This window comes from Pestalotiopsis fici, assembly GCF_000516985.1.
Source record: "Pestalotiopsis fici W106-1 unplaced genomic scaffold PFICI_Scf_2, whole genome shotgun sequence".
NCBI classification, from domain to species: Eukaryota; Fungi; Ascomycota; class Sordariomycetes; order Amphisphaeriales; family Sporocadaceae; genus Pestalotiopsis; species Pestalotiopsis fici.
In genome coordinates this window covers 5,438-31,388 of record NW_006917092.1, presented here as the reverse complement: position 1 = coordinate 31,388, position 25,951 = coordinate 5,438, and the positions used below count along the sequence as shown (strand labels likewise).

The following is a 25,951-nucleotide window of genomic DNA, read 5'->3' as shown; positions in this document are numbered from 1 at the left end:
GCTACGCATGGTTGTATGGCACAGCTTGGCGGCCAGCATGAATTGACTTGGCAGGCTGTGGGCGGTAGCTGGCAGCGCAGGTGCAATGCCCGAGAGATAGCTAGGTACCTCTACTAATCGGATGGCCCGACCCGACGGACGGCGGGGAGCTGCACTGAAGTCAAATGCCACCAAGGCACCAGCGCAGATAAGGACAGCAAACATGAAGTGACCGAGAAACAATACTATTACAACCGCTTTGAGTCCTACTCGACTTCAATTCAACTCTACATTATTCAATTATTTACTTGAAATAAATTGGCTGGGGAACGTGGAAATACTGATTCGGCCAAGGACGTCAACGCGGGCTTGTTCATTTATTCATGTGTACAGAGTAACGCACTGGAAGGGATGCGCATCATGATCGGCTTTCATGTAACTTGAATGTATTCAAGCGTCCAAATACAACAGCATCCACACGTCAACCTCTCTTCAAGCCCGTGATCTCCAGAACCCGAGCGCCACTTGCATTGGCTTGTCCGAGAAACTAAACAAGTACACGTCTTCCTCTTCCGCAAATATCTGGAACCGATACCACGAAGGAATGCAGAAACTATCACTCTTGGTCCAACGTAGTGTATACTTTTCTCCGTCAGGAGCAAAGACCTCTGTATAGCCCCGACCAGCGTGTACTTGAAAGATGTAGCTGGCAGTCTCCTGGACTGGAGGCGATGCCTGACCAGCAGCCACGCGAGTCGCATATGCACCAATTGTCGTTGATACCGACTTTCCATTCGGCAAAAGATATTCCATGCTTGCAAAGCTTCCTCCGGAAGTATCAAGCTTGCTTTGCATACTTGTCCATGGAAATTTCATGTCTGTCGCTTCTGCATCTGGAACTACCTTGGATTCGTGAGTAGTCGCACCGTATTCTTCATCTTCGTTTCTGTTAGCCTCTGGGCCAAGTGCGTCTGGCCAATATGCTCACCGTAATGCTCCGTAAAATCAACGGGAATGTGCTTGAAGAGAGGAATGTTTAGGCCGTCTAGCCAGATGACATTATTCTGCCCCTCGTTGCCGTGATCATGCCAGTTCCAAACTGGAGTGATGATTAGGTCGCCAGGCTTCATGAACATTTTCTTTCCCGATATGGCAGTGTACCCTGATCATTATAAGCATATGCATTTGGGTATGCTTGACAGGGATTGAAATCTTACCCGAGTCACCTTCTATCAGGAATCGTACAGCAAACGGCGTGTGTCTGTGGCATATTGCCTGTTCGCCCGGGATAATGAGTTGGTGAGCCGCCAGCAAGGTATCCAAAGTGAATGGTGGTTGCTTTGGACCGGGGTTGATCATCAGGACAGCCCTTCTCTCAGCCTCGTTGGCATCTACCAGGTCTGCTGCCCTCAGTAGCAGACTCTTTGTCTCTTCATACTTCCACACAGCAGGAATATGCTTGCTATGGGGGATTGGAGCGCTAGGAGGTGCACCTTGGAAGATATGAGTATTGAACGATTGAACACATTTTCATCTTTTCACGGGAAACATACCAGTGTTCCAAAGGGGCACCAACTCATGATCACGGATCGTCTTCTCTAGTCCTTCCTTGGAATCGACAGTGGACTTGAGTTGACCATAAAATCCCCCCTTTGCCGAGATGGATTCCTCCGGGATTTGTGCGACAGAGGGAGCCATATTGCGAGATACGATGTGACTGACGTTGCGGATGTATTTCTTGAAGATTATTGTTCACGGCCTCGATATATACACTTTGGCCTGAGCATACAATCTGCGCAGGTAGGTTCGCTGATGACTTCTAATACGGATCTTATCAGGCTCGGCCTCTGAGACGCAGCAATTTGAAAATTGGAGAATTCTAGCGACCACAGTCAAATCCTCTGAAAATCCGACATATCGGCAATGGTCAAATCTTGGTGGGTTGCATGCTCAAACTGCCGGTTACCAGAGAGCGCCTCGAGTATAATTGGCCGATAGAGTCGGTCCGGCCTTCCGCCTATCAAGAATAAAGCTAGATAGGATGTGCTTTGCCGAGTCTCACTTGGAGAATATTGTCTGTAAGCAAGGGCAAATGAAGCAGGCGGTATCCCAAAGTAATGCATCGGCATGCGCACTTGGCTCTTCAATCAGACTCAATATTTGTCATGATTTAGTTGGACATTGTTCAATGCTTCGAGTCGTACTAGGATTGGAGGTCGCGCTGTATTGAGTGTACCCTTACGTAGCCCCAGTGCGCTATCACGAAATCTAGCCGTCCATGTGCTACATGGATAATTGTACCAGCTACGATGAATTCGTTTGGGACATTATGACTGTAATGCATTATATTCAAAGGGAGGGCCTCTAGACATTAAAATGAATGCTAGCTTTACTTGGAATCTATTCTAGGCCGTCTAAATTGACACGAAACTCGGCCTATTTGAAAGCAGATTGCGGTGCTGTACGTGCGCCAACAACGGGTGAATCAATTGTGAGCTGATCCCACTCATGAGCAACCAGAGCTGCCGCACGACTCTTCAAAACTGCCTCGTGAGATCTCGGTCTCATCTCGGCTTCGTAGGCATCGATAGCCTCCTTTTGATCAATGGTTCCCTTGTGTATCTTTTTCAGCTCATCCACTAGTAGAGCTGCGTCCAAGATGCCGTGATTCGCCCCCTCGCCTCTGTACATGGTCATTGCATGGGCTGCATCACCGGCCAGCGTGATGCGACCGTTCCGATTATCCCATTCTTGACATGGAAAATCGCCCAAACGAAGAGGCGTGGTGTAGTCCAGGTCATCAGGAATATCCATGACAATGCTGCGGAGTGGCTCAGCAAAATCTTTGGCTCGTTCCTTCATCATGGCAATACGCTCAAAATTTGTTTGAGGAATAGCATCGGCCACTGCGTCCTTCATGATCCAGGAGATAATCACCAAGCAGTCAAAAGACAGCTGACCATCGGGTTCTGTGAAGCATTCCTGTGATCCGTGTGAGTTTTGCCCGTCTTGATTTCCCGACAGTGCTTCATACCTGAACAGAATACCAAAGGTAGTTTTGTGTCTTTGGGTGCAGGGCCTGGAATAGGAGCGGGTCAAGCGCTCGCACAGGAGCAGCTTGTTCTGGCGTGAAATGTCGCACGACACCGACTAAGTGTACAGGCAGCTTCGTAAGTTCATAATGCTCCGGCATCAAGTGCCTGCGCACATTGCTGTTGTTGCCATCTGCTCCGACAAGGATCGTCCCATCTGCAAAGGTTCCATCCTGGAAATGGGCGCGCACTCCGCCTTCAATCTCTTCTACCCTCACAAGGTATTTTCCATCTTGGATATTCAAGCCATCAGTAAGCACATCACGGAACTTTTGACGATGCAAGCGAAGTCTTCTCTTGGAGGGAGGAATTCTGAATCGTGTCTCGCTGGAAGCGACGTTAGTAACAATTGGCTGCAGAGGAGATTGACTGAATGAACCCACCATGTTTCGGCATTGAGGAATAAAAAGTTGCCTTGATCCTTCCTGAGAGTTGAATCTACAACCGCCTTTGGAAGTATTAGCTACAAGTCATGACGACCACCATGGCTAGGGCGTACTTTTGGCAATTTCGCAGCTCTTTCTGGCCCAATGGTGCGTTCAAGGGCATCTAGCACCCAATGCAGTGTCAAGGCCCATCCGTGCCGGCGGCACTCTGGGAACTGTCAGCTTTGCACACGATGGAAGACTCGACTGGCCACTCACCATCCGTGTCGCGCTCAAAAACCGTGTATGGGATCCCATTTTCGCGGCATCCTTGAGCGACGGTCAGCCCTACAATCCCACCTCCAGCAATCAATACATGCATTGGTCGCTCGGGGTCGGGCGATATGTAAGAGCCCATGATGAAGCAATTGCTTGTAATGTATTTGGTAGACAATTATCTTTGCGAGACGCGCAAACGCGATAGAAACAGGTGAGCAAAGATATGAGAATTACTACGTGAGAATGATTCCAGAAACGATGCCTATACCAGAAAATCCCAACAAGGAGCAAACCGAGAGTTGATGGAGATATGTGCGACTCGTCAGATGATTCATCCTCGTTCTACATGCATGATTAATGTAGCTGATGCGCACCAGGAAACAGCCCTTGGTATTCGCTCGGATTCCCGGACCGGCCAGCGGGGCATTCGCTTAGAGCACTTCGATTGGGAGACCAAAAGATATGATGTGAAATTGGTTATCGGTCTCAATTGACAGTTGTTCTGTTTTATTTTGAGCTAGTCTGGAATGCATGAAATAATTTGGGCATAGAAATAGGTTGTATTTGTTGCAGAAGCAGTCGGCACATTTGCGCAGCGCCAGTGAACCGGAACATGATCAACCTGGGCGCGGACTGCTCGAAATCCTCTAAATATTCCACTTCAATCCTGGCCAGATCCAGAATCAGCAATTCTCGCGTCAAATGAAAATGGCTGTTGCAATGATTCAATTGAGGTCAAGCCTTGAGCCCAGACCTCGGAATATATCCAGACCAAGTTTCGCAGTGGGAGACTGCCCATTAATTGACCTGCACAAAACGGCCCTGTCCGAACACACCTGGGGCCAGACGGCATCCCCTGATCCAGGGTCTATTGCCTGCTAATTGATCGTGCTAAACCCCCGCAGCATGCTAACCCCAGCGACCAACCAGACTCTGTCGCGCTCCAACGGCTGCATTGTTCTTCTCTCCAGTCGACCCCTCTCAAGAAGCTTCATGATAGAGAGCTGTGCATTTGATCTCGACGTTTAGCTTGACATTGGGCAGTGCCGCTACCTGGACGCATGTTCTGGCTGGAGCCTTTGTCTTCTCGGGCCAGACCTTGTTCCACTCCTCGTTCATACCGGCGTAATCCTTCATATCAGTCAAGAAAACTGTGGCATCCACCACACTCTCCAAGCCTGCAGTGCCGTTGGTGGCTCCTTGAATGATTGACCCAATGTTTTCGAGTACAGCCTTTGTCTGCTCACGAATGTCAAGTGTGTGATTGCCGTCGGCGTCTGTAGTGCACCCCGCGTACGTGCCATCACCCCGCCGCGACGATGTACCCGAAACGTACAGCGTCTTTTGTGTGCCCGGCACAATGCGCGCGTGTGGATAATTGGCGAGTCCTTGAGCTCTTCCTGCTGGCAAGAAGAACGACTCGCCGTTTGGTGAGGTAGCTGACATTGTTGGCGAGTGATTTAGCAGTCAAATTTGACAGTGGTGTGATGGCTCAATGATTTGGTGAGAGATCTGGCTGCACTCAAATGCAAGATGTTTATCTCGGTAATCATTCATATGAGGTTCTTTTTGGGAGGAAAAACATATCGAGCTGCAGTGATTTCGTAATTGCATCGTCGTTCCGCTCCGATGGTTACTTTCGGATGTTGGTCTTTTCTTTCCGGCCACAGCGGATGTGCACTAACCTTATGGCCCCCGCATGCCGGCACAGTATTCAATGTTGCTAGTGCGTTCATCACCGGCTTCACCCGCCGTCTATCAGGTCTTGGAACAAATTGTAGCATTGTGCAGTCTGTGGAATTCAAAGCTACTCGCGCACTTTGGCGCATTGATAACAACCAGTCAAACTTACAAACAACCCCCTATTGATCCAAAAAGGCCAAGATTCTTTTTCCAATCTTATCATCTGGAAGCCCTATGGCTAGAATATTCGAAATGTGGTTGTGACCTGCCATCACCTCGAATAACGGCATTCTGTTGTACTTTTTTCTGTATGCTTCGACAAACCTCAAATTTCCGTCCACAATTTCATTGGAATCGAACTCGGCCACCATGAGCAATAGCCGTGGTTCATCGGCGATAGTGCTGTTTTGGAATACTGACGCGCCAGCTTTTCCAAGTATATCTTCTTCGTTTTCCGACTCATGATAAAGCATCATGTTCTCTCGTCTTCTCGCTTGCTTCAAGTCATACCATAAAGGTGGACTGAGGAGAATCAGTCCATCGAGTGCAACACCAGCATCGGCCAGGAATCCCGCCCAGGTAGCCGACGCTAAATGGGCGCCGCCAGCCGATTGACCCACGGCGATCATCTTTGCTGCGTTGCCTCCATACTTGGCTGCATGGTCTTGAACCCAGCGCAATGCTTGAGCCGTGTCTCTGCCGCCAGACGGATATCGTGCTTCAGGGAGGAGGCGGTATGTCGCAAGAATGCATAGACATTTATTGCTTGCGAAATAATTGCCTAGATACAGCACATGAGCATGTTTTCGCATGGCCAAGGAGTAGGATTGTCTAGAATGCAGCACTTACCAATGTGGCCATGCATGGACGGCGTTATATCATTGTCGCCAGAGGTGAATCCGCCTGTTCAAACATTTCCGTGAGTAGAACATTCAAAAGCCAGTGCTCATTCATGGCCAAGCATACCTCCGTGGAAGAAGACAACCACCGGCAATGAATCATCCGGGTCCAATACCGCTGGGCTGTAGATGTCTATCCTATGCCTCTCGTGATCCCCGTATTTGATGCCCTTTTGGACCTTCACGGCATGTGTAAAGTTCGCGGCTTGTCCGGCATGGAGGGGCTCGTACAACTCGTTCATTTCTGAATTTGTTTTGAGCGTCCATGTGTTGCCATGTCTGGCTATTGCTTCTTGAATCTTTTCCATTGTAACTTGAAATTTTGCGCTTTGGAAGGAGTTGTCTCTGTCCCAATCATAATTCCTTGAAGATAGAGTTGACTACCACCACTCATGTCTTGAGGCCGCTTTTCGGATATCCCGCTCATGGTACCATGAAGATTTTGGCGGGGTAGGAGGACGCGCTATAGAGCTGATAGAGTTGGTCGCTTACGGTTACGGTCCGTCATATCAGAACCAATCATGACCGTTTCCGCTTCCGACGAGATCTCCCACGTTGCCAGGGGTGTTTGGCTCTGGATGGTGCCGCCGCACAGTGCCGGCTCTAGGCGAATCTTGTACGGAATACAGTAGGCACACTAGAAGCAGTCGATGCAGGTGGGGTTGATGGATATTGAGATTCTACAGCTCTGGCCATGGTATCTGTCAAAACACATGCAGTACCTTTGCAAGTCTGACTTTGCCATTGCGACAAGATATCTGGCAGTAACACACATTTTTGTCCAAAATCATGGGATCATTATCTACGGAAGCAGGGTGCCAAGCCATCCGTGAAGCTTGGAATTGCACCTCGTTGGAAAAGGCAGAAAGCTTCTTGACTACTCAAGGTTCCAGTGCACCGCTAGAGCTGGAGAACTTTGTCTCCAACAAGTTCAATCCTTCCACGCAACATTTGGACGCGATCAACCCGAAAACAGGCAAAGTCTTTGCAAGAGTGCCCGTCAGCAGTGCGCAAGAAGTGGACGAGGCTGTCAAGAATGCTACCGATGCGTTCAAGTCATGGAGCAAGACAACTGTTGCAGTCAGATCAAAGTATCTACAAAAAATTGCGCAGCTTATCCAGGAAAACCATGAGCTGTTTGCAGTGTGGGAGAGCCTTGACCAAGGCAAGACTCTAGCACGTGCGAGGGTGGAAGTTGACCGCGCCATCTCAAACTTCAAGTAAGAGATCCTTTGCTTATCAGGTAACGGGAGACTAATGATGCGCGGCCAGCTACTTTTCTACCTTTATTTTGCATCAAGAAACTGCTGCGAGAATGATTGATGGCGTCGCATTGACCTATGAGCACCGTTCTCCTGCAGGAGTCTTTGCCCTCATTTCGCCATGGAATATGCCCTTGTACCTATTGACGTGGAAGATTGCACCATGCCTGGCTTTTGGATGCACTGCCGTGGCAAAGCCGTCCGAAGTCACATCCATGTCGGCTTTTCTTCTATGTGAGGTGTTTCGCCAATCCGGGTTGCCGTCAGGCGTCATGAATGTTGTGTTTGGCGATGGTCCGACTACGGGATCAGCATTGGTGCGGTCTCCGTTGGTCAAGGGCGTGAGCTTTACAGGTGGAACCGCCACCGGTATACAGATCAGGAAAGACACTGCGGACCAGATATACAAGCATTTGTCACTTGAACTTGGTGGCAAGAACCCGACACTTGTGTTTGACGACGTTGATCTTACAAAAGCAGTCGAGACGGCAGCCATGGCGGCCTTTGAGAATCAGGGCGAGGTATGTGTCGAGCAGCTCAACAGGAACCGCGGCGTTATTCTAATCCATTCCAGATCTGCCTGTGTGGCTCCCGCATCTATGTACAATCAAGCATCTATGACCGGTTTGTCTCGACGTTTACTTCCTACGTACAAGACAATTATAAAAGAGGAGGCAGGATGGGAGCGGTGGTATCATTGCCCCATTATCGAAAGATTCGATCGTATCTCGAGCTTGCTGCTTCAGAGGAAGCGCAGTTTGTGATTGGAGAAATTCCAGCTGCTGATCCTCAAGATGGCCTCTGGATTGACCCAGTCATACTTACTGGCGTCTCCACGTCTTCTAGAGTCATGAGAGAAGAAATCTTTGGACCCGTGGTGACTATTGCCAAGTTTGAAACCGAAGAGGAAGCCGTCGAGCTTGCCAACGACAATCCAAACGGACTGGCAGCTGTATTGCTGACAAAAGATGGTGCCAGGATAAGGAGAGTGGGTGAACAGATCGAGGCAGGCTTGGTGTGGGTCAATTGCTGGCTCGTCAGAGAACTTGGAACCCCTTTCGGTGGCATGAAGAACTCGGGCACGGGAAGAGAAGGTGGCGAATATAGCCGTGATGTCTTCACAGTGGTCAGGACATTGCATATTCCGATGTAAAACAGCGTCAATTGCCATTCATTGACATGGCTAATGTCGACTAAAAAAACAAAATATAAGGACGTGAGCGAATTGCTGGAAAGGATGTATTGAGCCAAGGCCAAGCCAAAGATCCTGTGCGCCAACCCCAAGAACTACTGCAATATATTGCCATTATACAAACCGCGAGGTCCTACTTCACAATCAATTATGCTCAACTCCCAATGGAATGCCAAAATATTTCTTGCATCCGATGAGACTTTCCTTTTGGAGTTTTTCGTATGTTTGAATTTCGTCTAGGATTGGCATGCCCAATGACGCTTGCAATGCATCCCGGCTAGCACCACTCATATCTTCCTGGCCGGAGCTATCGTCTTGCGACGATGTCTTGCGAAGATTGCTGCGAAAAATGCCCGCAGCGCTGAGTGGCAGAAAGTCTTCATATGTCATGGGCTCATAGCATATCGATCCTTGCTGGATCAGGTCGTCCACCGTCATGTTGAACCTGTCATCATTCAAGTCGGCCTTGTCTGTCGACACGTAATATCTGAACCACGCTAGACCGTATTGCCGTAGCTCCTCCCAAGTATCAGGAAATGCGCGAAAGAGGTCGGTGTATGCTTCGGGATCTTGTGGCGTCACGCCATTCTTCCAAGCCTCATTCACAAGGTGGTCATAGAGCGCTCGGCCCTTTTCAGTCAGGGCGACTCCACGCTGTTCAATCTCGCCAAAACGGGCTGTATGACTTCCAAGGACCATGCCGTTCTGTGATCCGCTTTGATCTAGGCTGACGGGAAAGAAGACGCCCTCTTTTAGAGCTTTGAAGCTGGTCTGTCTCAGGAGGATGGGACAGTTCCTGGCTGGAGGTCCTTCGATGATTTCTTTTAGTGGTATTCCTTGCTTTTCCATTTGAAGTTGAACCTCATCGATATCTAGTGTCCGGGGAGTCAAGTGATTGATGTGAGGACCTGGAAAAGCCACAATGTCTGCTAGCAACGGATTCTCTTCCTGGAGTTCTTGATATTCAGAGAGGGACACGGTAGCTGAGCCTCGCCACTTGAACGTCTCGATTCCTTCGGCAATGAACTGATCCGCTTGATTGGCAGTAAGACCGCCCGTGCTTTCGGCGAGAGAGACGAGCTCGAGACATTGGTCGGAAAATATTTGACGTCGGGACAGGATCTCGAGAGCCTTGGACCGGAGTTTCACGGATATACACTCTGGACGCAAGACAGAAACAAATAGTCTGAATGGATTGACTGACAAGGACTCGAGATCGGTGCATCGGAAACATGTCGCATGTATCGGCAAATGTGCTGGCGGTTGTGCGAGATCGTAGTAGCCCACTGGTTGCATACCCATCACGGCCAGGAATCGTGCCATTGCCTTCATCTCCTCGGCGGTACCGAGTCTGATTGCACCGTGCCTTTCGTATTGTAGCCTCTCAAGTTGCTTCGTTTGTCGCATGGTCTCGCGGAGGGCGGGATGAGAATCAAGAAAGGCTTCATTGACATTTGTCACAAGCTCGAGGAGATCGGAATACAAGGGCACCTCGTTTCTGTAGACTTTGGACTAGTCGTGCGATCAGGTCATCTTCTCGCTATACGAACCACTCAACTACTTACCATTTCAATCGAAAACTTGTGTCGGATAACTGTCGGCGACAGTTTCTCGCTGCCCATATTCACATCCATTGTTTAGATATCACTCGGAATGCTTCAACTTGTTTGGCAATGTGCTGCAATGTCGTACATTCAAGCGTATAGTGATAATGTAAATAGTTCTGGAATCAATGCCAGGGGTTCAATTCTGGGATATTGAGATCTGGTCAACTGAGTCTGAGGATACACTTCCGAGCTTTCCCGGCTTATAAAACAACCCATCACATACTAAGGCGAGACGCCAATACCATCATATGGTCAGGAGGCATGCTCAAAGCGGATAGTTGATCTAAAGGTTAGGCGAGACACGGTGCGGATACCGGATACAGGCTTCTCATTGATTGGCGGATAGCGGGCGGCCCGCTAGCAGATACCCAGGTGTTCGTGGCTACAGGCTACTGGACTGCCACTTGTGGAAGCTCAGTCAGTGCTCACATCACATGTGTCTTATAATCTACACCTTTATTAGCAAAGATACTGCCAGCAGCACAGGTGTATCGGGTTTTATCGGCTTTGGAGAAGAGGTTGATCCATTCACAAGTCAATAGGATTCAATACTATGGATGTGTGGGTCCTATTACACAATACGGACTGTCTCCAATGATTGCTTGTCTGGCGGTAGAAAACATTAGCATACGCGTTCAAAGCAAGAAAGAGCTGGGTTCAAGTCTTTGACAAAAGCAGTAAGCCATTATAATCGGACGGCTGTGATAAGACCATCGTGAATATGCGGTCTCTCCTGACCTGTCCCGAGTGCCAGAAAACTGGAATTAAACGCAGCTTGGAACAAATATGAAGCTTCGGTAGTGGGCACAATATATATGACGCTGGCTTGTAAAAGGACTTGGACAAGTATCATCAATGTTGGATGGCTTGGGTCAGTGTGTATCAACGGTGTCCATGCTACTTGGGGGTTTTGGCTTCCAAGGTTGTTAGCAAGTTTGTACTTGATGGACTGAGGCTTTGAGTTGTATTTGGGAACTGTGTCAGCGGTCTGGATCGCAACGAATTTCCCGTCGCTGGCAGTGTCTGCTGCGCAAAGAATTCTGATTTTTTTTGTCTGGAGCTATGATATTGCACGAAAAAAGTAAAATTAGAATAGAGAATCCGATTTATGATCAAGCCTGTTCTTGTACATAAGGTACACACCTAGGTACCTATTCAGCCACTAAATGTAAACTCACCAGTCAAAGACTAAAACTACCTAGGCTGCCAGGTAGAGCTAGAAACCTGGGGACCTAAGGGCCCATTTAGGCGTGAGGGGTACTGTAGCGTAGGGTGCACTAGGCCCTTGGATGTGTGGTAGTACCTAATTGTAGCCCATTAGCACCCAAGCTGGTGGGTAGCACAAGCACTATACTTTGTAGGTCCCTGTGCAGTGCCTATAAGGCCCTCTGCGTGGTGCTAGGTGGTGCTGGAGGCCTAAGCCTGAACACCTCAACCACTGGACCGCTTAAACTTCTTATAAAAACGGCAGGGTCCACAACACCACTCGAGATTCATTCCTCTTCAACATGGACCGGAATGGCCCAGGGTTGGCATTGCTGTTCGGACTTCTCGAGACTGTCAACAAGACGAATCGAGTCATACAAATACGGCTGAACGCAGACCTTGTTGGTCACCAGCCATACGAAGATACAAAGCTCGGTTGAATGGGATTGGGTGACGGAATTCGCCGCAAGGAGCAGATTCGCCAGTTTGTCGACTATCTTTCGATGTTGCAGATTACAGATTGGCTATTGGATGCAGGCGACAACTCTCTTTGCCCTGACTCGACGTTTACATCTGTCGACGCTCCCATTACACTCGGTCAATGTCATCGACAAAAAAGGTCTAGAAGGGTCATGGCTGGAGTTTGTCAAGGAAAGCCCCAGAGGAGGGCAAAGCCTTGTATGTCGTCCAGTGCTCGGTGCCTCGTGTTTCCACCTCCATGAGTGGTCCTAGGGAGGTTGAGACAACATCGGCCAGTCTTTCCCATTCGAGCTGGGACATCAACTCACATGGAAACCCTTGGGTCAGTAGTATTTGCTGACTGTTGCCCATCAGGATGTCCAGGAATCGTGGATGAAGATCCCTTTGCTTCAACGCGGGACAGGATAGACGCAAAGAATGACTCAATGCAGCATGGGATGGAGGCAATTATTTTGGCCACAGACCTTGTGCCATCAAGGTATCGTCAACGGAACTACGAAGACTGGCACTGTCATCTATGGAGTGGCTTCAATCAACACTATCAGCGGTTTCAACACAGTGTGACCTCCCACGAGTTGCGCCAGGAAAGCAACGGCAGTCCGTGTTAACATGCGTATTCAAAGCCTAGGTAGGTTCCAGGCTGTCTGGCAATATTTGCTCGTACAAAGAGGCCTATGCCCCCAACCACCATTGTTTGATCCCAAATGCCCAAGATCAACAGAGTTCTCGGCCAGCCAAGACATCTGTGATGGAAGTTGACCGTGTAAATGATCACCAAAGCTCCATCTACAACGATAGGAAAACACCAGTGATGGGAAGTGCACAGGATAGACACGGGAGAAGCCAAATATGATGCACCGCCGTGACTTGGCCATGGTCAGAGTCAGCAAAAACAAGCCAACAAACCCAACAATACGGAACATATGGCGATGATATTATATGCCAGTTCGAGCTTGCAACCTACGACCACAGCGCTAGACTTGACCTCAACCGCCACGCCGTCATTTGCCCCAATAATGAGAGCATCACCACTATTTACGAGAATGTATGTTCACTTGAAAATCTTGTTTAATGCTATGGGCCTTCTAACGTTTGACGCAGTGGTCCACAATGCAGAACTCGTTCAGACGTATGTTGAAGGCTCAACAACTTCGGGATGCGCTCCAGGAATACCACTCGGGCTCGCCATTCATTCGTGAGAGATGTCAGAATTTACTGTTCCGCTTAAAAGACGACATTGAGTTCTATTACCAACTGGAGCATCGCAACGAGAAGATGATGGCCCAAAAGGCCGCGCATGACATTTTGGACGACAACCTGGTCCCCGCCGAGTACGTCGACGAGTACCTCGAGTTCCTCCGCACGAGATCCGAAGGCGAAGGTGAATGGATGACAAAGCTCCTGGACTTCGTCTTGGTGGTCCGCGTCTCTGGCAAAAGACGGTAAAATTTCTTTCAATAAGAAACTTGAGAAAAAATAGAGCAAGGGAAAATAAGTAGAATTCAAAGGAGAATAAGAAAATAATATAAGAGAGAACTTGAAAGAAGAAAAAAACAGATAAATTAGTATTTCTTTTATATTTCTCTCTCTTTTATCATTTTTTCCACAAATGAGTGTATCCTACTAGAAGATACAAAACTATGCCATTATTGCAATAAAATCACTTTGTTCCATCACGTCGTTATTGTGGTATAAGAACGGAGGCGCTGAGCTTACATGCAAACCATGGCGCCAATCGTAGATGCTGGCATTGCGGGTCGCATTTTGAGCTCAGTCCAATCTGTTATGGTGTTAGGGATCAGGATCAAAATGTCTCTGTCGTGGCAGGCGTCGTAGTTGGGCGGTGTTCCAGCCATCCGAACATGCATCTCTAGATGCTCGAGCATCCTGTGGATTTCAGTTCGATGAGCCTCGCCGCAGAATGTTCTAGCACCACACAACAGATGCGACCTCCACCCGGCAGAGTCTACCTCCTCAGGCTCGTCAGGTCTATCCTCGATTCTTGCATCTAGTGTATGGACTTTGGTTCGGATCTTTGGGATGACTTGCTGGCATTCTTCCCACGTCATGTACCGTGGATGCCGATATGTGCCATTTGTAGTATCGATCCTGTCGTAGGATTTATTCTCGATCTGCAGATACGCGACGAGGTCGTATATTTGACTACTTCGATGGTCTTCAAGCGGTACTGGCGTCACATCCATCACTTCCTCGCCTTCATCATTGACAAGATAGCCGTGTTGAACTTTGACCCGAAAACGATCAATCTGTGCTTTGACCGTGGGCCAGATGGGGCGGGCCCATCTCTCGGAGAGGTCGTCTGGTCTCTCGAGTTCCCCATGACGGTCGTGACACTGATCTGGAAAGACTAGCCACAAGAACATGTCCTTGAGTGGCTCGTAGTCGACGTCAAACTCCCGGATGCGTGCAATCAGCTGCTTCATGGCCGACCCATTATTGGAGATTTTGGGAATCTCTAGAGACTGATGGATACAATCGCCAGTCCAGTTGAACTGTTGTAGTACACGGCCTCAATTGACTTTACGGTCAGGGTCGTAGAGGAAGATTCTCGCCAGGTCGGTGTCATCGGCCGCATTGTAGTTGCTGGGAAATCCATGGTGATGCTGGAATTTGACGTAAAGATACCAAAGAGTGTCTCGAATAATGTCTTAAGAGACAGGTGTCGTCAGAATGGTGGGCGTTGTCGGATTGGAACCTTTGCTACGCCTCTTGTCATTCGTGGTGCTGATACGACGGGCACGATCGAGTGGGCCATGGTAATCTGGATGGTGCAGGTTGTTGAACGTGCCCGACAAGTTGCGCCCTTGGCTCCAAGGACTGCGAGATGGCTTCATAGTTTTGTGGCCATGGAAAACAGAGGTTAGTATATGCTGAACGGATTAACATACTCACTATTGCAGTATACCATTGAAACCGTATCCTCAATAACTAATATTTTGTAAAGAAAGTACCAGAAAAAGTTGCAAGGAAAACCAGTAAGCATAAAAGAAAAGAAAGAAAATATAAACTTCTTTCTTTCTCTCTCTCTCTCTCTCTCTCTCTCTCTCTCTTTTTCTTTTCTTTTTTTTTTTTTTTTTTGTAAAAAAAATATTAGATAGAAAGAAAAAGTGATCCGTCAAGAAGATCGTTGTGAGTTTCAATTTTCGGCGCCATGACATTGGTATTGACTGCTTTGCTCTAATTGCAGAAGGTGAGCCCAGCCATACCATGGGGACGAGTACAATGCCAACGAAAGGAACCCAACGGGAGGGACAAATTGAGACAAACGCCAGGAGAGACATACAGCAAACTCCCGTCGGCTTTCAATACCTCTGAGTTGAGTTTGTTATAAGGACTGTCTCACAATAGGACGACATACCACTAAGAAAATCAGCACATATATGCAGAAAAGCCCTGGTCAGCTGCATCTGGGATGGCATTACCACATTGCGCAAAGATTGGAAGAGGTTATACGTTAAATACCGCGCCGCAGTCATGGAAGGACAAAACACTTGCGTTGCAACACTGCCATTGCAGGTCTCGCTGATTCTGCTGTCATTCTGCTTGGCTCGTGGTCGTAGGCTCTGGTATGGCAAGTCATCCAAGCGCATGGTCAAGCTGCGAAGTATGGGATGGCTTGAATATGCCGCTGGGATCAATATTCTTACTTTGCTCGAGCACAAGACGCATGATCAGTTCCAAGGGTACTTGTCCCAAGTAGGAGGCTGCTGTTGGTTATTACTTATTCCAAGGTTAATACCAAGAATTCAGTTGGAATCACGATTATAATTTACCAGCATTTAATAAAAGAGAATTGTCAAGCTCATGGGTGCAGCTCATCGTGTTTACTAAAGTGAGGCCTAAGCAGATTCACATAGCATTTCGGATAGTCCTTGATTGCAACATGACGCCCACTCCCACAATGCCACTCTTGTAAGTATTGTCACCATTGTTGACTCGAGGCGATGAAACCTGCTGCTGATATCCGCGGGCTCCAAAAATTTAATGCACTCAGGATGCATATGAGTGCAGATTAATAATCGACATTTATTTGTGTTCCAGCTGTAAGCATTGCTCACATCTATCTGGATTCTCAATTCATGTGAATGCACGGTAATGTTTTGATGTTGCAGGGAAGTGGCCGATGCCTAGAGCTTAGAAGCTTAGGCCTCGAAGTGGTGCCTAAAGCGGTCCCCTAGAAGCTGTGCTCCAGCAGCTGTGCTCCAGCAGCTGTGCCCTAGAAGCTGCCCTGAAGGTTGGCCACCCCCGCAATACTGCAACCATACCTAGGTATAATTTTCCATCCATATTGCATGAATCCAACGAGATTGCTCGCATATAATTCCCAATTCTTACTAATTCATATCTTGAGAATATTTATTGCACTTATCAGCCATGATACCAGGGATTTTCACGGGATCATAATATTGCATTGGGAAGAAGGCACAACGCACCACAAGCGTCTTTACCCTCCTTACGCGCCACTTCAGAATAAAACCATGGTGCTGCAAATTTGTGAACGTCTGTTGTACTACAGCAAGCGTCAGAGTCCGGGTTATCAGCATCAAATCTTGTCATGCTACTGGTGCGAATGAGTCCAAGACGGTCAGGCTTAATGGGTTTCTCGATTACAATGCTACCTGATGCTTGTGAAGTAGACTGGCCGGGCCCAGACGTGGACGGATTGGTTTCGGGTACACTTATGCTCACTTCAGTTTCCATGTCAATATGTTTAAACGTCTGAATTACATGGACTGAGATGCGGAAGACGAGGTGATCTTATTTGATGCAGTAAGATTTGAGTCCTTTACGCCAACTACGCCACGTGCGTTGGCATGCGTAGCATCTGCACCGCCCTAACCCTCTTCATCATCATTATTCCCAAATTGAGGAGGGTCAATGAAATCAAGAAGGAGATAAAACATGGCGCCACGCTTTTCCTGGCTCATGTCTCTATCCTTCCACTCCAAAAGCAAGTCAAATGCTTCCTCGTCAGAAAGATCCCTGCAATAAGATTTGAAGGCCGCGTATCGTGCATGGTTCGAATGATAGAGCATGAGGTTATCAAAGACCTGTTCGCGTGTCTTCTTCAAGTTATCGCTTGGGTTTTCCACGACGATGTGGGACGCGTCAGTCTCGGATGCCTTGTCTGGTTGAAGCCTCGTCTTTGGCTCCAAGAATTCTTTGATGGCGTCGCGGTTGTCGCTGCTGTCGAACACCAATGGTCAGTACAAGCTGCAAAAGTATCGGTACTAGCGACTTCAACCTACCTCTCTCGCATGGCAACCTCGTCTCGCGTCATGTCCTGTATGCCGTTCTCGTCTTGCATTGAAACGTCGTTGTCGGGCTGCACGTGTTCACTGGCGCCATCTTGGTTGGACTCGTGTACCTCGTTCTCTGAATCCGCCCTCAGCGTCATGAAGAAAATTATCTTGCGCAACTCCTCCAATTCCTCCTCCGACATGCTGCTGATCTCTGCATCCATGGTGACAGAGAGAGGATTGCTTAGGCACGGACAACTTGGAAGAAGGCGCAAGGAGCCGGTGATGAAGAGTTGACACGTCTGATTCGCAAATGAGGAGTCTGTGGTTGGGAAAACCAGCTGGACGGGTTACAGCTGGACGTTGGATGGTGACTTGGCAGGTACGGGGGGACCCGAGGGATACCGGGATTCTGTAGCGTGCGTGCGTGCGACAACCAAATGAATCTCAAATAAGCTTGAAGAGATACACCCGATGGATGCTGAAGATGAATCTGGACACAAGGGTGAATAAGTAACTGCTTGATTGTTGTGGTTGTGGTTGTGGTTGTGACTGTGGGTGGAATTTTTGAATTGGGGACTTTTGGTTGTGCAAGTACACACTTCACATACAAGGAGAAGGAATATGCTCAAGTGTGGGGTCTTGACTCGAGGAATAGTTTTATTACGCGGCGTACGTGCCAATGTAACAATAAAGACAAAGAGCATAGAAAGATAATAATATTGTATAATGTATATAATTGAGTTTGTATTTAGGTATTATCCCTTTTGACCTTTTTGAAGATTATCCAGTCTCTTCGATTCCTATATTCCTCTAAAGCTTTCTGGGCAAGACCTTCGATGATACGGACTTTATCATCATTACCACGTGCCATGTTGACTGCATGTATAACGTCTGAACCAATGATAATGTCCTCATTATTCAGGACTTTATCTTCCAACGTACGGGCGTCAGGCGCATCTTGATGTTCTGCTCCACTCTCATTTATTCCAAGAACAGCAGCCAGCCGGAACCGCACTGCAATATCCAGAAAACTGTTTTCGGAGACTGCTTCCGCAAGTGCGTAGACCCATTCGTCTTCAGATGTTGATAGGCTGTTGAACTGGCGTGGAAACTTGATTGCCAGAGACACAAGCATAAGACTTTGCCAAGTCTCATGGCACTTAGCCAGCGAATTGTTGAATTTGATGATAACATTATCTTTGGACATTTCCGTCCAACGTGCTTCATTGATCGAGAGTTGACGTAGAACGCACTCTAGTAACGTTCCGTGATTCTGTTCGTTTGCACGCTTGCGTGTCGTATTTAACTCCATTGCTTCGTATGCGCTTGTGTTGCCACCAGATTTTGGCCCATGGATTATAGAAGAGGGACGACGATTTTCGCGGCTGGGAGATTCGTTTAATGTAGGATCCGACTATAACGAACAATGTCAGCCACGCGGATGGAGGGCCAGAGACGGGAGGAGCTGAAAGAAAAGACTGCGCGGATACGCGTGGAAAGAGTAGTAGCAGAACTCACGATTGCTTCTTGTTGCGGTCCAGATGTGTTGTTTCTGGCTTCGGGCTGCGTGATAGTCATGCTTGGGAGTTGATTGAATGTGTGAGATTGATTCTGTGTGCTGCTGAGGTCAATGAAGTGCGAACGCGGGCGCAAGAGTCCACGTCTTTGTACTTTTATCTGCTCAATCGCACGCAATTCGGAAGGAACGGCGGCGCGGATTTTGATTTGTGTTGGTATGTGCAAGTTTACTTTGATCGTCTTGGGTGATGTCAAGAGAAGACGTGGGATCAGGATCCACGCTGCGTGGTCTTGGAGCACGTTATAGTGTTTTTCGAAATGATCGCACATGATCGACTGCCACGCGTTGGCTAATTGCGGCACAGTACCGGCTCTAAAGCCGTAGTCGATTGTTTGTGAAGCCGTCGTGTCAAACACAGCATCTTTATCTCTTTGCTGCCACTCATAATCACGAGCATTGTCGGGCGTCTCGTTGACACCGGTCAAATCGCTCATGATGTCCGGAAAGAGAGTCCACAATCCCAGATCATTCGCTACGACATAACCTTTTGGCACCTCGGAAACGCGAATGTGGTAGGACAACCATAGAATGAGGTCGCGGAGCCCTTCATTGTTTTGCAGAGTTGGCATCGTATTGGAGCTCGTGGTGACCTGAAGGTTCTGGAAAGAATCAACGGCATCGTTTATGCCTTCAGAGGGTTCGCCCGATGATTCCATGTTGGCGGTGATCCTTTGTACAGAGTGTTGCAATGAAATCTTGCGACTGGAACGATGAAAAGTCTTTGTTAGCACCTGGGCATGATCTCAAGAAAATGAAAATGTCCAAGGAAATGGAAAACACCGCACCTGTTCGCGTTGCTACTTGTGCTAGAGACTTAGTGGCAGGCAGTCGAGCTGTGACAAGTCACAGAGAGTGACAAGCGAATGACCCCGCGATTGCCCCGGTGTTGCGTTGCTGTGATGTCGTTGCTGGTCAGATGCGTGGATGCGTGGATGCGCAACGCGCCGCCAAAGGCTCTTCAACAGGCGCTCGTGATGATGAGATTGATTGGAATGAAAGATTTGATGCACAGGTTCCAACCGTTGGGTTGAGGTTGAAGGAAGTTTGATTGTCCCGCGATAGCGCACAAACGCGGTAAATTTGTTGCTGTCCAGGAAGCACACTGCCAACATAAAGAGGGAATGCGCAGAAGTTGGATTATGTGTTCTCGGCAAGGGCGCAAAATATGCCCAAGGTTGTCAGATTTGCAGGAGGCAAAGTGTTTGGGATGCTCAATCACAGACCGCGACCAACTTGGAATGATTGATGCTCGAAATTGGCAGGAGATTCTGGCATCTATTGTTGTTGTTGAAGGGATGTCCCGCGATTGATCTCATCTTTGAGCAGCCGCAACAATCCAATGACAGCTCTGCTGCATTTTGTCTCGACCACGCACGGGTATTTCTCAAGTTGATGCCATCCACGCCCATCCATTACTACGAGGCACCGATTCGACTCCAGGCAAATGACACTTGCCACAATTTACTGTGGCGAAGATTCCCAAAGTCATGCCGCTATTTGTCGCACATGATTCTACGTCTTCCCTCCTCACCGTTTGCATATCTCTGGTCCGCCCTACTTGACGCCATTCGGCTGTTCTACAACAATACAGATTGCAAGTTGAATGTTGTTGCGTACTTGCCATTCTCCCATTGTTAAGATTGTCGTCAAGACACATCGCTGCAATTTCACGGCATCCTTTCAACACCGCAGTTCCCTTACATTCCCGATTTGACCACTGATGATTAATTTCATCGACATTGAGCATCTTTCTTTCTTTGTTTCTCGGACGCCTCATCACGCGTGCTTCCCTGGAATCTTTGCGCACCTTACGTACGCAACGTCTACTCTCCAGTCCCGATCTCTTCTTTCTGCGCATTACTTCCGCGACTTTCGAAGAGGTACAATCGTCACTTGACTACCTTCCCTAACACAAACACTCTTACTTCAACTCAACTTCTCGAAGGCAGCTATCTTCCAAAAGCCTGTTAAGGCAATTACCGGTTCTTCCAATCGCCTCCGTTTCTGGTGAGTTCAGATTCCTTTCTTGTATGCCTTGATATTTTCATTCATCACCATATTACATGCCACTTGGAACAACGCATCTCACAAGAAAACAAGGTGTCAAGAGATTTCCATACCTTGCCCATCACTCCTTGCCAAACTTTCAATCACAATTTACCAAGTGAGTCTCCCTTGAGATTTGTGCCTGCCATTACCGCTCCATTAACAACCAATATCAACTCTATCATCCTCCCCACGCCTCCTGTCCATCACATCACTGCATACTAACATCCAAATCAGCCTTTCTAAAAAAGCATCAAGTCTTTTATGATCGCGTAACCAAACATCATCATGGGCGACTCCAGCAACCACATGGAGTGGTTGCGTGAACGCTTCTTCCAACAGCTTCACCTTTACCCCTCAAATGACGGGCGATACAGCCGATTCAAATCCATTTGCGCCGACCTATCCATTTATGAGCGGAATCTTTTGCTCGAGGAGTGGGGAGCAAGACTGTCCGACCAGCAGAACCAATCAGATTCCGATCATTCTAGATGGGCTCACGTGAATGATCTCGGCTGGTATCAGATCTTTGATGATGAGGGTGATGAGGACTTTAGTCGTTTCAAGCGTGATGAAGAAGAAGAAGAAGAAGAAGAAGATTTCAGCCACCCTGAAGCGGATTCCGACATGCCAGAGGTTGATACCGAGAATGGAGCCAACTTGACATCGGTGTCTGAACCCATGTAAGTCGGACGTCTGGATACAGCAATTTGGAAAACTGACACGAGCAACAGTGTGCCTGGAGATACTGCTCAAGATGAGTCCAAAACGTTAACTGAAGCTGGAGCGGGCAACAACTCGGAACATCAGCGTCAGAGTCCCGGATTACCTGTTGAACTAACACGGCCCACTCGAAGCGACTCCCAGCGAGCTAAAGGATCTTCCTAAAGACTCGTTGTCTTTTTTACACATCGCGACTTGGAGAACTTGACTCGACAGTTGCTCATCGATTTGGACGGCATATTAGACAAAAGTATCGGCTCCAAGATCTCATCAACTCTTCCACTGCGACACAATATGGACAACGCCAACGCAGATAAAAAAAAAAGCACGTGAATCAGACGTCTGGCTGGATGTTTGAGGCCAACACAGTCAAGTGTCCTCTGTTTCAACAGCAAAACCAGTCGAAGACGTTAGGTGAAGCTCGCTGCTTTTCTTACTAGGGAGATCTCGAGATAATTAATACGAGTATCATTGTGACTGCACAGGCGTTCCAGGCGTGAAGTGAAAGATGCCGTGTGAAAATATGCTGATTTGACTTAGGTGCTATAATGCCATTATGCCTGGATGATCTCGATTGATTGACCAAATGTATTGATATTGCACTAACGTCTATATTAAATAGCTCTTCAGCACCTCTTTTTTATACAACGTAAATGGAGTCAAACATCTTCAATGCTTTCTCGATTGCATCTTTTCCATCATATGAACTCATTAACTAATCCCCGGCCACCGACTTCCAATCTCCAGAATTCCAAGTCCTGAACTCATGCCTGTAATTGTCAATTGCATCACATTTCCTCGCCAAAGCTATTGACGCAAACACGTTATCTCTTCTTCTTGTCTTTACGCTCGGACAATCCTTGCGCGGAAACTCGTCATTTGTCGCTAGGTCATCGCACCCCCCCACCTTCCAACTTTCTCTTTTCCTCTTCCCATCATCATTGCAAAGTCTGCAACCTAAATCATTGGCCATTAATTATTCCATTGAGTTTAATTAAGGCTTCTTTTTTTCTGTGGTGAGTTTATCCTCTTCAATTAAAATTGCACTCTTTAATTACTCCGACGTTTACGCAGCGGCTCTTCAAGCCTTCCAGCCATTTGTTTTTGGCTCGTGAGTGGGCCGGACGGCGTGATTGCAGATATTTTCGACACTTCTTTAAGTCAAAGTCAACCTGCCGCCAACGGCCAGTCACAGCTATAAGAACTAGCCGGTCGACTTCGCGTTTCTGCGCTGTTACACTTAGGTTGAGGCAATTGTCAATTAGTAAGCAATAATCCCCCTTCACCGGTCGGCTCCTTTTTTTACTGCATTTTTCCATTTAGCAGTGCTTTCAGGTTCTTGGTATTTATCACAACGTCTAATTCCTCCTGTCTTTAAGCGTTAACAAGCGCTATACTCGCCTCATCCTACTCGCCGGTTGCCGCAGCTCGAGACCATGGCAGACAACGACCTCCAAAAAGAATCTCAGAGTAATCATTCAGCCGACAAGCATTCGTACCATACCGATCTGTTGGGCAACACGGCCATGTTTAAGCAGAATTTGGTCCCTAGACTGGCGCATGATACAGAGTCACAGTCTCCTGATCTCTCAGCCAATCAGAAGCCCGAGCATCTCCCCAATGTACCTGGCCAGCACGACACCTATGCTGCACCTGATGAGATGATGGGCAGAGACAAGCTGAGCAGACTTGTGCATTCAACAGACCAGGCTGAGGGAAACCTTCGCGAGCCTAGTGCTCCGGGAATCAATAGCTACTCCGAGGAAACACCTCCGGCTCAATCTGACCTTGATCAGCCTCAGCAAAAGGACATGATGAATTCTTCTACGCCTGGCCACGTCGGACCCGACGTCACGCAGACTGTGCGAACTCCCTCACGCGATTCATTCCAGAAGACCCGCCAGGACCAGAAGTCGTCCGAAGCGCACGTAGCACGCAAGAGACAAATTGAGGAGTTGGACAGTATCATCTCGTCAAGTCGCAAGAAGTTCAAGGACGCCAAGGACAGCGCCATGCAACGCCTTGAGGACGAGTTGAATTTGGTCACGGGGTCATGTAAAGACGATGAGTGCTACAATCGAATGCTTCAGTCGGACCAGCCAGCTCAGCAGCAATTGGCCAACGATTTCAGAGATTCATTTATAATGCTCGATGACGTTAAAGCTGGACTCATGGTGATGCGTGAAGCCCGGGGGGGCCACGGCCAGCCACTCACGTGGCTAGTTCGTGCCCCACCCAGCTTGCAGTCAAGCCACACATAAGTAATTGTTGATCAAGGTGGTGCTTTCCTATTGGAGTTTAAACTGGTCTGATATGGGTGTCAATTGTGTAATCTATTAATCTATATTCTGCGCCTCTTAGTTTTAATGAGGTGTACGCTTATTTGGGTGGCCCCGGCTAATCCCCGGGAGGTCCCGTACATCTATCTGGACACCATGGTATTGATCCGTGTGCTCAAGCACACCCCAGTGTATGGGAACCATAATCCACCATCTGACACACCCCCTTAAATCTACGGTCTATCGTGGATCTGGCCATACTTAAATCAGAGTTGCTAATTAGCAAGATATGGCTTTTTTTGGGGTTATTCGTCTTAATCACGATAGGCAACTTTAAATCCCATCTATTGCAGAAAGTTCTGCCATTTGCTAATTGGCAAGCTTTTCGTTAATCCATCTGCTATTATCTTATTTAAGGGTCTATAAATAACTTTAATCCTTCCTCTCTAGGCTTCTTATCGTAGCCAATAGTTATAGATATCTATATAACGGAGCTTTATTTTCAATAACGCGATCTCGGCGTTAATTAAATTAATAATCTACTTATTATTATATTTAATAATAATAGTGCTATTATCTAATTATATCAATAATTCCTTTAATAATCGATTAACGAATAGTGTCTTTTTAGCAGCTTATGCTAATACAAATAACTTAGCTTCTATGGTGGAAGTAGTAACTATATCTTATTTATTTAATCGCCAATTAATTAGTTTTCCGAATAGCTTTATAACGAATATTTGGGTACTTTTGCGATCGATGCTATTATCGGCAAATAATGCGTTACTAGCAACTACCAAATCAAAGGATCCTCCGATTTTAAATAAAAATTCCTTAATATTAATTAAGTAGATCAAAGCTCGATTAGCAGCATTTTAATAGGCTTAATTTAGGTTATTAAGGAAACGGGCCAATCTAGCTGTTGCAAATGCGATATCTAATTTCGTAAATATAGCCGCGAATAACAGTAATCCGATCTTTTTCTAATATTTCTATATTTCGTATGGGAGCGCTATAATTAATCGAAGCATAAGTTTTTCGTAGCTTATTAGCGTTGCATAAATTTTTTTTTTATTTGCTAATTTAGCGATTTTTTTAAAATAAGCCCTTTAGGACAGCCAGATTATTCTAGATACACGATTTCTAATCACTTCTATCCCAAGGAACCACTATATTGGCTCGCCACTACTAATCTTATACTTCTCTATAAGGTGCTATATCAACTAATTAATAGCCTTTTTATCTTTATTCTTATATGCGATAATTACGTCGTTAACATAAAAAAAAACTAGCACTCCCTTTTTAATAAATGCGCAAAACTTATATAATATCTAGGTATAGCCGATTTCGGCCAGAGTTTTTATAAATTCTTTTTATTATAACAGCGGTAATATCCGTAATTTATAAAGTGCTTTATTTAATAATAATATAGTGTTTTTTTTTCGGTATTTATCCGGTATTTTTATAAATATATCTTGATTAATAGGAGCGTATATAAACGCGTTTATTACGTCGTATTGGATTAGTTTAAAATCGAATTTTGCTACGATCGCGATTAAGGTACAAAATAATTTTTTAGCCAGTATAGCCGCGTAAGTTTCCTGGTTTTAGGACTTCGCTTATTGATTACCGCGAACGACGAGTCTTATTTTGCATTTTTAAAATCTCCCGTACTTATCGAATTTATATACATATACCTATATATAATTAAAAATCTATTTGCCTTTTATTCGTAAATCCTTCCTATTAATCTCGGTCCAAAATCGCATATTTTTATAACTCTATAAATAATTAGCTTTTACTTAAAAAAATAATTTGCTAAACGGATAATAATACAACTTATAATACCATTTAGGGAGAGCTGGAATTTCCGCTTTATGAATTTTCACCCTTTAACGAAAAGAGCGTTCTAGCTTCGCCTTATCGTTTTAATTATTGCCTTATCCTACTTTAGGAACGGCTTTATAACCAATTAAGAAAGCTGTTTGCTATAGGATTATTTTAGGTCCTTTTTCT

The 25,951-nt window shown here is 46.9% G+C and overlaps 12 protein-coding genes across 12 annotated transcripts; 4 read left to right on the top strand and 8 right to left on the bottom strand.

Annotated features, from left to right (window-relative positions):
• Window positions 1-471: 471 nt before the first annotated feature.
• Window positions 472-1,677, bottom strand: PFICI_02124 (uncharacterized protein; the record flags this gene model as incomplete). Its single annotated transcript, XM_007830705.1, has 4 exons — window positions 472-917; window positions 968-1,141; window positions 1,197-1,472; window positions 1,533-1,677. The coding sequence occupies 4 exons, from the start codon at window positions 1,675-1,677 to the stop codon at window positions 472-474; spliced, it is 1,041 nt and encodes a 346-aa protein (XP_007828896.1).
• Window positions 1,678-2,415: 738 nt separating this feature from the next.
• PFICI_02123 (uncharacterized protein) lies at window positions 2,416-3,854 on the bottom strand (the record flags this gene model as incomplete). The annotated part of the gene is made up of 5 exons (XM_007830704.1): window positions 2,416-2,961; window positions 3,014-3,398; window positions 3,455-3,519; window positions 3,571-3,665; window positions 3,716-3,854. 5 exons carry the CDS (start codon window positions 3,852-3,854, stop codon window positions 2,416-2,418), a joined length of 1,230 nt encoding a protein of 409 aa, XP_007828895.1.
• An 842-nt stretch (window positions 3,855-4,696) lies between these two features.
• PFICI_02122 (uncharacterized protein) lies at window positions 4,697-5,161 on the bottom strand (the record flags this gene model as incomplete). The annotated part of the gene is made up of 1 exon (XM_007830703.1): window positions 4,697-5,161. The coding sequence occupies one exon, from the start codon at window positions 5,159-5,161 to the stop codon at window positions 4,697-4,699; it is 465 nt and encodes a 154-aa protein (XP_007828894.1).
• Window positions 5,162-5,577: 416 nt separating this feature from the next.
• On the bottom strand, window positions 5,578-6,605 carry PFICI_02121 (uncharacterized protein; the record flags this gene model as incomplete). Its single annotated transcript, XM_007830702.1, has 3 exons — window positions 5,578-6,179; window positions 6,248-6,301; window positions 6,365-6,605. The coding sequence occupies 3 exons, from the start codon at window positions 6,603-6,605 to the stop codon at window positions 5,578-5,580; spliced, it is 897 nt and encodes a 298-aa protein (XP_007828893.1).
• Window positions 6,606-7,086: 481 nt separating this feature from the next.
• PFICI_02120 (uncharacterized protein) lies at window positions 7,087-8,712 on the top strand (the record flags this gene model as incomplete). The annotated part of the gene is made up of 3 exons (XM_007830701.1): window positions 7,087-7,517; window positions 7,570-8,080; window positions 8,134-8,712. 3 exons carry the CDS (start codon window positions 7,087-7,089, stop codon window positions 8,710-8,712), a joined length of 1,521 nt encoding a protein of 506 aa, XP_007828892.1.
• A 183-nt stretch (window positions 8,713-8,895) lies between these two features.
• Window positions 8,896-10,385, bottom strand: PFICI_02119 (uncharacterized protein; the record flags this gene model as incomplete). Its single annotated transcript, XM_007830700.1, has 2 exons — window positions 8,896-10,263; window positions 10,317-10,385. The coding sequence occupies 2 exons, from the start codon at window positions 10,383-10,385 to the stop codon at window positions 8,896-8,898; spliced, it is 1,437 nt and encodes a 478-aa protein (XP_007828891.1).
• A 2,508-nt stretch (window positions 10,386-12,893) lies between these two features.
• PFICI_02118 (uncharacterized protein) lies at window positions 12,894-13,490 on the top strand (the record flags this gene model as incomplete). Its single annotated transcript, XM_007830699.1, has 3 exons — window positions 12,894-12,920; window positions 12,991-13,089; window positions 13,146-13,490. 3 exons carry the CDS (start codon window positions 12,894-12,896, stop codon window positions 13,488-13,490), a joined length of 471 nt encoding a protein of 156 aa, XP_007828890.1.
• A 266-nt stretch (window positions 13,491-13,756) lies between these two features.
• On the bottom strand, window positions 13,757-14,488 carry PFICI_02117 (uncharacterized protein; the record flags this gene model as incomplete). The annotated part of the gene is made up of 1 exon (XM_007830698.1): window positions 13,757-14,488. The coding sequence occupies one exon, from the start codon at window positions 14,486-14,488 to the stop codon at window positions 13,757-13,759; it is 732 nt and encodes a 243-aa protein (XP_007828889.1).
• Window positions 14,489-16,900: 2,412 nt separating this feature from the next.
• Window positions 16,901-17,529, bottom strand: PFICI_02116 (uncharacterized protein; the record flags this gene model as incomplete). Its single annotated transcript, XM_007830697.1, has 2 exons — window positions 16,901-17,252; window positions 17,315-17,529. 2 exons carry the CDS (start codon window positions 17,527-17,529, stop codon window positions 16,901-16,903), a joined length of 567 nt encoding a protein of 188 aa, XP_007828888.1.
• A 527-nt stretch (window positions 17,530-18,056) lies between these two features.
• PFICI_02115 (uncharacterized protein) lies at window positions 18,057-19,543 on the bottom strand (the record flags this gene model as incomplete). Its single annotated transcript, XM_007830696.1, has 2 exons — window positions 18,057-18,722; window positions 18,827-19,543. The coding sequence occupies 2 exons, from the start codon at window positions 19,541-19,543 to the stop codon at window positions 18,057-18,059; spliced, it is 1,383 nt and encodes a 460-aa protein (XP_007828887.1).
• Window positions 19,544-21,221: 1,678 nt separating this feature from the next.
• Window positions 21,222-21,821, top strand: PFICI_02114 (uncharacterized protein; the record flags this gene model as incomplete). Its single annotated transcript, XM_007830695.1, has 2 exons — window positions 21,222-21,616; window positions 21,668-21,821. The coding sequence occupies 2 exons, from the start codon at window positions 21,222-21,224 to the stop codon at window positions 21,819-21,821; spliced, it is 549 nt and encodes a 182-aa protein (XP_007828886.1).
• A 1,271-nt stretch (window positions 21,822-23,092) lies between these two features.
• PFICI_02113 (uncharacterized protein) lies at window positions 23,093-23,917 on the top strand (the record flags this gene model as incomplete). Its single annotated transcript, XM_007830694.1, has 1 exon — window positions 23,093-23,917. The coding sequence occupies one exon, from the start codon at window positions 23,093-23,095 to the stop codon at window positions 23,915-23,917; it is 825 nt and encodes a 274-aa protein (XP_007828885.1).
• Between the last annotated feature and the right edge of the window lie 2,034 nt (window positions 23,918-25,951).